This window comes from Camelina sativa, chromosome 3 (genome assembly GCF_000633955.1).
Source record: "Camelina sativa cultivar DH55 chromosome 3, Cs, whole genome shotgun sequence".
Classification (NCBI taxonomy): Eukaryota; Viridiplantae; Streptophyta; class Magnoliopsida; order Brassicales; family Brassicaceae; genus Camelina; species Camelina sativa.
In genome coordinates this window covers 271,544-281,434 of record NC_025687.1, presented here as the reverse complement: position 1 = coordinate 281,434, position 9,891 = coordinate 271,544, and the positions used below count along the sequence as shown (strand labels likewise).

The window sequence follows — 9,891 nt, the reverse complement described above, 5'->3', positions numbered from 1 at the left end:
AAAAAAAAAAAAAAAAAAAAACCTAATTTATACCCGCAAATCTGAGAATCGAACCGGCCACATCACTCTTCTCCACCGAACCCTTTACCAGTAGAACTATAAGAGATTTTTGACAAAAGCAGGACTGAGAATAGATAACTAGAAGCGGACCGCAAGCACATGCTCTGTGCATTGTTTATACTTTATAATTTGATACATCATAAAAATCATATATATATATGAAAGTCATCCCTTAATAACTAGCATGTAGATCTTATCTTCTATTTTTTTGGTGAGCCGATCTTATCTTCTATGACGAGATTAACAAGAATTAATGATTTTCTTTGTCGTAAGTAAATAATTAACATGATTAATATGATTATGAAATTAAAATTTTCATATTGAAAACCATATCTCATGTACACTAGTAGCAAATAACAACTACAAATTTGTGCAATTCTAAAAAATATAATTCATTTCATTTTTGAAAACACTTATGAAAAACTGAATGATTAACATGATTAATTAATCATATACTTATAAAATTAAGATTTTCATATTGAAAACCAGATCTCATGTACACTAGCAAACACTAGCTAGTGGTAAAGTCTTTGGATCCTTTGGTTGGTAAGCAACTGATGCAGATCCCCACTGAAGAGAGTCATTGCATCTCTCTCCACATAAACACTAGCCAAGAGTTTGTCAGGGAGGTAATGATGAATTCTGAGTGTCTGGTTGAAAACATGATGAACACGGTAAGAAGTTAAAGAGTTTAGTTTTAGAATATGTATTCCGGTTTACTTGATTGTAATTTATATGATTTACTTCTGGTTATTAGGTTGTATAAATACTAAACTTTGTAGAAAATGTTTTATGGTTAATGAGAAAAACCATTATTTACTTAATTTTCCAATATTTAGAGTATTTATTTAGAGTAGTTTTTGGTTCATTTTCGTAGCTATATATTTTAGACGAGAACTGAAATAATAGATCCCAAAATTTATCTCTCTTGTTGATGAAGGGATTATGAAAATGGTAATTACACTAACCTCTTGTTGTTGTCATGTTGTTTAGAAAAATTGGAAAAATCTTTTCCCTTCCATAATTGTCTTGAATTTTACAAAAAAAAAAGTATCAACTTTGTATGTGTTGAAATAAAACTCCAACTTTAATTGATTTTTTAGTTTAATCGTAAACTTTTGTTGGTTTTGTCAAATAAGACACGTCATTATATCATCTAACGGAATAAGTTTCTCTTAATAAATTCTGTAAAATTATAAACAACGTCGTTTTGTATTTTTAAAAAAATTGAAATGATGGGCTTTCAACCGCTTACCTCTAAACAGAAAGTAACATGTTCTAACCAACTTAGCTAAATTATTTTAACAACATTGGAACACAAACACATATATTTATCTATCATAGGTTGCCTAGAGTCTTCTCCTTCAACTTCAGGGTCGTATGCAAGCTAACTCAAATCCCTTGATTAGTTTCTTAATCTTCCAGATCTTTCTAAATCCATGCATGTTTGATTAATGGTGGCCAGAAACTATCTCTATTGTCTGATATTTAGAAATTATTAAATGTGTTTTCGCTCCATATTCGATTCTTCTGCCATTTTTTTTTGCTTCTCTCGAGGTCGGAGATGGAGATGAAGAAGGAGAAATCAAAAGCAAATCCTCGACTACGCAAAAGTATAAAATCAAAGTAAATTTGAAGAAAAAAAAAAAGAGTACTTTGAATAAGGTAAATTTCAAATCCAAATCGAATTGGGGTTTCAACTGAAGTAAAGATCGAAACTTTTAACAAAGACGAGGACTAAGAAAAGAGTGAATCGATTATGCAAAGAGATTGAAACCGCAAATATTGAGTGCTCCTTTCATCGTATCAATGGTGATTACGGTGACTTCCAGTGATGGAGAAGAAGACTCAGGCCATATGAAACACTAGACCCAACAAGCCAACACCAACACATGGTCCTTGACTACTTGGTCTCTAAGATCATGTAAGATCAATGCAGTTCTGCAGATAGATAGAATTCGTGGAAGAGTATATTGGACTTTCTTTATCTGTCTGTTATGTTTGTAAATCTAACACAGATATTTGAATTTTTTTTGTAAAATAACATTGACATGGACTATTAGTTAACCTATTAACTATTGACAATTTTTGTAAAATAACATTGACATGTACTAATAATAGTTAAGCTATTAATTGACTTGGCCTTTTGTATTTAATTTGTTTTTTTTGTGGCAAAACTGAAAAGATGGAGACTGGAGTTAATAGCAGTACGGGTAGGTATAGTAGGGGACATATGCTTAGCGTTCTTGTTCTATCCAGTGGCTCGTGGGTCGTCGTTGCTGACTGCAGTGGGGATTACGTCCGAGTCAAGCATCAAGTACCACATATGGCTGGGACACTTGACCATGATCATATTCACCAGCCACGGTCTCTGTTACTTAATCTATTGGATATCCAGAAATCAAATCTCCAAGGTTAGTTAGTATCTTATTGGTACATTATTCAATATTCATCATTGATATTGTTCTATTATATATGTTACATTAATTAAATGCCCTTAAACGTTCGTGGAAATAGATGTTGGAGTGGGACAGTACCGGTGTCTCGAATTTAGCCGGAGCGATATCTCTGGTGGCTGGACTTATGATGTGGGTAACCACGTATCCGAACATAAGGAGGAGATTCTTCGAAGTCTTCTTCTATACTCATTATCTCTACATCGTCTTCATGCTCTTCTACGTCTTCCACGTCGGCATCTCTCATGCGCTGATCCCTTTTCCCGGTTTCTACATCTTCATCGTCGATCGTTTTTTGAGATCTCTCCAGTCGCGCAACAATGTCAAGCTAGTCTCTGCTCGTGTTCTTCCCTGTGACGCCGTTGAGCTCAATTTCTCCAAAAACCCTAGTGAGTTTAACTACTGATCATGATTCCTCTGTTTTTTGTCCTTCTTCAACACCTCGTTTGTAGACATCCAGATCAAAGCCTTCGTCACCCGAGAGAAGGAAATATCAGCGAGAGAATCAACTCATCACAATAGGAATACCATCAAAACCCTACGCTTGAACCCAAACCTATCAGAAAACCCATCTCACCAATCCTCGGGCCAAACTCTTGGCTCTGTCTTGCCACCATCATCTCTTCATCGTTCATAATCTTCTTCCTTCTTCCAACAATATAATGGAAGGCAAACTAAAATGATCAGAACCGTGTGTGTGATTTCACAGGTCACCAAGGTAGATGGCTGAGGGACTATAAGCAAACACCAGTCCATTCAATTTGGACCCAAACCTCACCTCCATTCAATTATAAGAAGAAACAAATGCATTCCTTATACATTCTAAGTACTGATAATTATCAGTCTCTCATCTGTCATCTTTAAACCAGTTAAGTAGCACATATACTGCAAAACCTAAAGCAGACATAGCAGCAACCAGAAAGACAGCTACTTGTATTGAGAATGATGAGGTAAAGGCTTCAAGAACAAGTGAATTCCAAGTTACATACCATAAGGTGGAGTAAACAGAACCCACGATTGCACCTACGACCACTTGACTTGTTGTGTGAAGCTTCTGAGAAACCCTTAACCATGTCTACCAAAAATAACACCAGTGTTAATATGATTTCATTCATATGATCCTCCGCTAATATGATTTCATTCATATCTGTTACTGATTTCATTTATATGATCCTACGGAAGACTTACATTGTGGACGTAGGCCACTAAGGAACAGAGAGAGTTCACTTGGTTCCAAGCCACTCCATATCTGCAGAAATAAGAGTAAAGCAAACAAACAAAGAGTTTAATTTGAATATAAAGGAGAAAACTATAACTGGTGATAAAAAGAAAGAAAGAAAGAAAGAGACATCTCTTCATTTACAATGTGTTGCGTGCAGCGATCCGACAAACAATTGCATCTCCAAGAGAGGAAACTCCGAGTTCTTGGCTAGTTATCTTGTAATGCTGAAATAATTTGATGCGATGACATGGAAACTCTTCGCTACTTCTTCCATCTGGTTTTGATCTCAAAACATAACTAAAAAAGCGATGACATAGAAACGCAGTTCTTAGATGATGGTTGAAGATATTATGACCTCGACGAGAGAAGCATTGAACCGGTCATCACCGATACAAAGACCCCGTGCTGGTCAAAGTAGTTTTTAATTGAGAAGCTCTTCCAGTTTTTTCTCAACTCCGGGTTGAAATTCTCAGCAAAGTAAACCCCACCCACTGCAATTTTTTGTCATTATCAGTCTCAAGAACGTGTACTAAGACATTATACTCAAAACAGATACAGTGAGACCCACATAAAAAAACTGACACATGGAGATGCCACACCATAGCACTCTCTTTCTCTTCTATGAATGATCCATCAGTCGCTTCCATATAGTGTGATTCATCATTGGCTTAGCTATATTTTTCCAGCTTAAAACCGCAGGAAATTCACTTTTTGTCTCCCATGGGGAATTAAAAGGAGAACAGAATTAGCTTTACACAAATGAGAGGGAAGATAACGAAACGAAAATATTAAAATAGGCACACTCAGACACAATGTATAAATCAAACAACGGACAAGACCGATGAAAACAAACAATCTATACCTAAAATCATCTTCATTCATTGCTAATTTCGTTAACCCTAATTACAATCATGCCTAGAAACACAGACAGAAACATATTTTGAAGAACACTAATTTTCGAAAATCAAACAACCCTAATTTCTAATCCCTCACTAAACAAGAATTCATAAAATGAGAGAGAGAGAGGAATTTACCATCAGAAAAGCATTGATTTGTCATTCCGATTGGTTAATCAAAAGCTTCGATTGGAGATTGGAGTTTGGTTAATCAAAAGCTCCGATTGCCAGGTTCCGATTTTGTAAAAAAAAAAAAAAATAATAATTCTCTTCGTTTTGTGGTTCACGAATATCGCGAAAGAAAGAGAAGAGGAAGAGGAAGAAAGGGAAAAAGAAAAAAATATATTCTAAAGTCTTATCGCAAATCGGAGAATCGAACCCGCCACCTCACACTCCTCCGCTCAACCCTTTTGCCAGTAGAACTATAAGAGATTATTGACAAAAACAGGGATGAGAAACAAATAGAAGCGGACCGTAAGCACATGCTTTGTGCATTGTTTATAATTTGATACATCATAAAAACCACATATATATATATATATATATATAAAAGTCATCCCTTAATAACTAGCATGTAGATCTTATCTTCTATTTTTTTTGGTGAGCCGATCTTATATTCTATGACGAGATTAACAAGAATTAATGGTTTTCTCTGTCGTAAGTGAATAATTAACATGATTAATATGATCAATCATATACTTATGAAATTAAGATTTTCATATTGAAAACCATATCTCATGTACACTAGCAAATAACAACTACAAAAGTGTGTAATTCTAAAAAAAAAACTGAATGATTAACATGATTAATCATATACTTATGAAATTAAGATTTTCATATTGAAAACCATATCTCATGTACACTAGCAAATAACAACTACAAAAGTGTGTAATTCTAAAAAAAAAACTGAATGATTAACATGATTAATCATATACTTATGAAATTAAAATTTTCATATTAAAAACATATCTCATGTACACTAGCATATAACAACTACAAATTTGTGCAATACTAAATATATAATTCATTTCATTTTTGAAAAAACTTATCAAAAAACTGAAGGGATTATAACAATGGTAATCACACTAATTGTTGTCATGTTGTTAGGAAAATTGGAAAAAAAATATTTTCCCTTCCATAGTCATCGATGCTTCAATGGTGTCGGGCGTTGCTCCTAATACCAAAGAAGTTACAGAATCTGTGAATAAAAGTAATCACACAAAACGTTATTTATATGGTTCTTATTTATACAAATCTATATTTAACTGACATATCAAAGCTGAGATCCAAGGTCTTTGTCCTTTTCTTGGCCTGAGGGAGTTGGTATTCACTTGGAGCTGCTATAGTCTAAAGAGTAATAGAGCATGGATAGTGGTTGACGCAGCAAATCCTGTTCCGTTAGCAACCCTTGCCAGCGGCATCTTCCTTACATTCGGAGCTACCCTGTGGTTCTCTCTCCCAACGATGTAGCTAAACTCTCAAAGGTAATATGAATCGACATGTTCTGATTTACATTTTTGAAAAAACTTATAAAAAAAAACTGAATGATTAACATGATTAATCATATACTTATGAAATTAAGATTTTCATATTGAAAACCATATCTTATGTACACTAGCAAATAACAACTACAAATTTGTGCAATTCTAAAAATATAATTCATTTCCTTTTTGAAAAAACTTGTCAAAAAAAACTGATATATATTATTAAAAAAAAAAATGAAAGATCTTAGGCTTGAAAAACACAACATTATTGTGGTTCTTATTTATACCACATTATTAATAACATCAAATCGTCAACTGTAAATCCAAAGGAGGTTTTCACTTATGAAAATTGGTCAAGTCCATTTATTACACCCCTCAATGCCATCTTTTGTTGGATATAGCATCCACTCGCTTGATAACAGCAGGGCCGTCTCTACCCCATGGCAGAGTAGGCAAATGCCATGGGTCTATCCTAAATATTAAAAAATTTCTTTAAGCAGACGGGTCCAATTTTTAAAAAAAAAAAATTTATTAAGGGTTTTTAGGTTTTTTAAAAATTTGACAGAGGTCCCATATTAGTTTAAGACGGGGCTGGATAACAGCTCCTCCTCTCTCACAGTCACTAGTGTGCAGCTGCCCTCCGAGAACAAACCTGATTGGAGGGAAAAGGTAAACCATAAGATCAATAGGATAACTTCGGAGATATCGGTTGACTAACTCTGACCCAGTTTCATTGTCTGTTTCTTATTGCTCTGAATTTTGAGTCTCACTCATAACTCTCTATCTCAGTTTGAGTACTTCCCTGAGTTTCATTGTCTGTTTTTTATTGCTCTGAACTTTGAGTCTCACTCGTAACTCTGTATCTAAGGTTGAGTACTTCCCTGAGTTTCATTTTCTGTTTTTATTGCTCTGAACTTTGAGTCTCACTCAGTTTGGTTATGGCTACTTATTAGTAGTGGTTATGGCTAACAATCAAATCAGTAAAGTTTATTATACCTTCCTACAGAAAATGCCATACCTGTCCAATAGATTGTCATCCAAAAAACCTTTAATTCCAGATTTGATAGTATGATCCCCCTGAAGATATTCAACTACAAGAAAGAAGCAAATAGAATAAGAGATTCACCGCATTTCATGCCATATGAAACACTAGACCCAACAGGCCAACACCAACACCAACACATGGTCCTTGACTCCTTGGTCTCTAAGATCATGTAAGATCAATGCAGTTCTGCAGATAGATAGAATTCGTGGCAGGGTATATTGGACTTTATCTATCTGTCTGTTATGTTTGTAAATATAACACAGATATTTGTAGACAGTGTACAAATCATTCATAGTTATTAGTTAAGACAACGGAAAATCGTAAAACAACATGTACGTACGTTGAGTTCAAATGTAATTCATTATCCAGTGCATATTCAACAAAACCTTTTCCCCGAGTAATACATAACAAAAAGAACAGGTAACTGGTAAAACCAGAAAGACCTAAATCCAGTCTCAAGCAAAATAGCAGCAACCAGTAATTAGCTGGACTATATATATTACTGCATGGACTTGGTCTTATTGATAGACTCAACCTTCCCGTCGTTGCCTCCAAGCAACAGATACTTATCCTTCCTTGTAAGTTCAGTGCATTCGAATCCCAAAACTCCACTGATCACTTTCTGAACGTAATTAGCCACCTCGAAAGGAGTCTTGCCACCACCGTTTACCGTCATTTCTTCAGGCAAACGGTCCAAGAAAGTGGCTTCGTAGCTAGGTCGAGGGTTCATGAAGAAGAAGTACGGATCCCAGAATTTCACACCTCTCACTGTCGTCCCGTTGAACATCCCTTGCTTGCAGTTCATGGCCACAGGCACGATCCGGTCGCTCAGCTCTGCGAATAGAGCACTGAATCTTAGTAGATATGGTTCTCTACACGTTGTGCCTTCAGGACAGATCACCAAATCACCTGTTGAAATATATATGATAAAAATCACAACACAACAGAGATAATAATGGAACCAAATAGTATGTGTAGAAAACAAGAGAAGCTCTGTTTTCTGATTTTTCTATATACGAAACGAAAGGTATTTGATTCAATATATGTGTGACCAATGGAGCCTAGCTAGGTTCTCTCTTCATTTCAGATTTTAGGGTCCATGAGATAGTGAAACCAATCGGTAAGTAGCAAAACAGAGACACTCTGCTTTTCTACAATGATAAAAGAGAGCAATAGAGCATAGAACATACCTTTCTCTAGGAGTTGTCTCATGCGGGCTGCATCAGCGACACGGTCTCGGGTCAGAGCAACGGCAGGAATGGGTGAGAGCATCAGGGAGAGGCGAGAGACACTATAAGTGACACATGTGATCTTACGGCCGAGAGCAATGGCAACGATTATGGGGTCAAGGGCGGTACGGTGGTTAAGGACGTAGAGGTTTCCAGGTTTGCCAGGGGAAGGAGGTGGAGGACGGTTGCCGCGGATCGTTAGGTGAATGCCGAGGATCTCGTAGGTGTAGCGGACAAAGCGTTCAGGTAAAGGGAGGTTGAAGTAGACGCGGAAGATCGAGAGCATGAAGCCAAAAGGAAGCCAAAGGTAGATGACTATTGCGTTTAGCGGCGTCGGGCGTTGGACTAGACGGCCATCGTGGAAGATGATGCGGCTCTTCAGACGCTCTATGGGAACTGTTGTGGCTGATTTGGTCTCGTGCACCATGTAACCTTCCTGTTAAGATATTATTTTAAATCATTTATCCTAATTCACACGATTATAGAAATTACATGTTGACATATATGGATAGATTGATTCATTCATTAAATGGACCGTCCAACTTATGTGGGACGTTAGTTGGTGATAGGTTGGAAGCATTTATGAAAAACTCCTCCTACTTTGTAGTATTATTCTATTCTATTATCTACTTTTTTGTCACTGTCAGTGAATTCTCACATATGCATGTATGAGTTTTGAACCTTATATAATAAAACCTACTGATCCTAATAAACATCATATTTTTATTCCAAATTTCAAGACTAAGTAATTGTTCTAGATGCGTTTATGATACACTACACCTTGCATACAGAGTAAATAAAGCATGTGAAAACTGTATGGAATATTCAATCTATTTTCCCATAGATCATGTGAAACTTCTCCACCGCCATTTATATAGGCCTTACTGCATTTATTTGCCTTTAAATACATCAGTTTATGCTCTTTACTTAATTAATAACCACCTAAACCATGTTTTAAAGATTCAAGAAAAAGTAAAATCAAAGCATTTGGATATGCAAATCAAACCAGAGAGAGAGATAGAGATAGAGATGATACCTTGCAGATGGACATGAAATCGTGATCGGAGGTCCGGTCACCGAGGCCAAGATCCGGTGATTGTTCGCCGAACTCTTTCAAGATTGCTAATCTCTTCAAATCAGCAACAAGAACACCAGGCTTCTTCACAAACCCTGTGGCTTTCATCGTCTTGGGGTTAACTTCAATCTCTGTTCCCAAAACTTTATCTGCTCCCAAATAATCCTTGATGAATGGCTCAACCATCACTATGGGATTCGCAGTAACCACAACTTTCCTCTTACACTTATCAAACACCTCAAAACTGTCCTTCCTCACATCCGCCGCGTAAAACCTAAAAGAAAAAATCAAAACCCCTAAAGTCAAATCTAGAGATTCCAAACAAAGTAGCGAATGAATGAATCAAAGATCTGGAGATGGTACGTACCGTGGAAGAACGGCGCGAGAGACGAGTTCGATGTTCTTGATCTTGATACCGGCGAAG

General features: G+C 36.1%; 1 protein-coding gene and 1 long non-coding RNA gene across 7 annotated transcripts in view; both read right to left on the bottom strand.

The window, feature by feature from the left end:
* Positions 2,452-5,014, bottom strand: LOC104758827. Of its 6 annotated transcripts, none has more exons than XR_762776.2 (5): positions 4,773-5,014; positions 4,307-4,445; positions 3,866-4,229; positions 3,705-3,765; positions 2,452-3,591 (listed from the first exon to the last, which is right to left on the bottom strand). It is a non-coding gene; the product is annotated as an uncharacterized LOC104758827 (long non-coding RNA). The 6 variants fall into 6 exon arrangements; XR_762773.2 differs by having other exon boundaries at positions 4,307-4,453; positions 4,773-5,012; XR_762778.2 differs by having other exon boundaries at positions 2,452-3,410; positions 3,506-3,591; positions 4,307-5,011.
* LOC104758817 (glycerol-3-phosphate 2-O-acyltransferase 4-like) overlaps positions 7,480-9,891 on the bottom strand; it is a 3,812-nt gene continuing 1,400 nt past the window's right edge. The window contains exons 3-4 of the mRNA XM_010481772.1: positions 8,354-8,828; positions 7,480-8,072 (exon numbers count right to left, since the gene is read on the bottom strand). Of these exons, the coding sequence (XP_010480074.1) occupies positions 7,663-8,072; positions 8,354-8,828 (885 nt within the window). The 3' untranslated portion in view covers positions 7,480-7,662. The remainder of the gene's footprint in view (positions 8,073-8,353; positions 8,829-9,891) is intronic.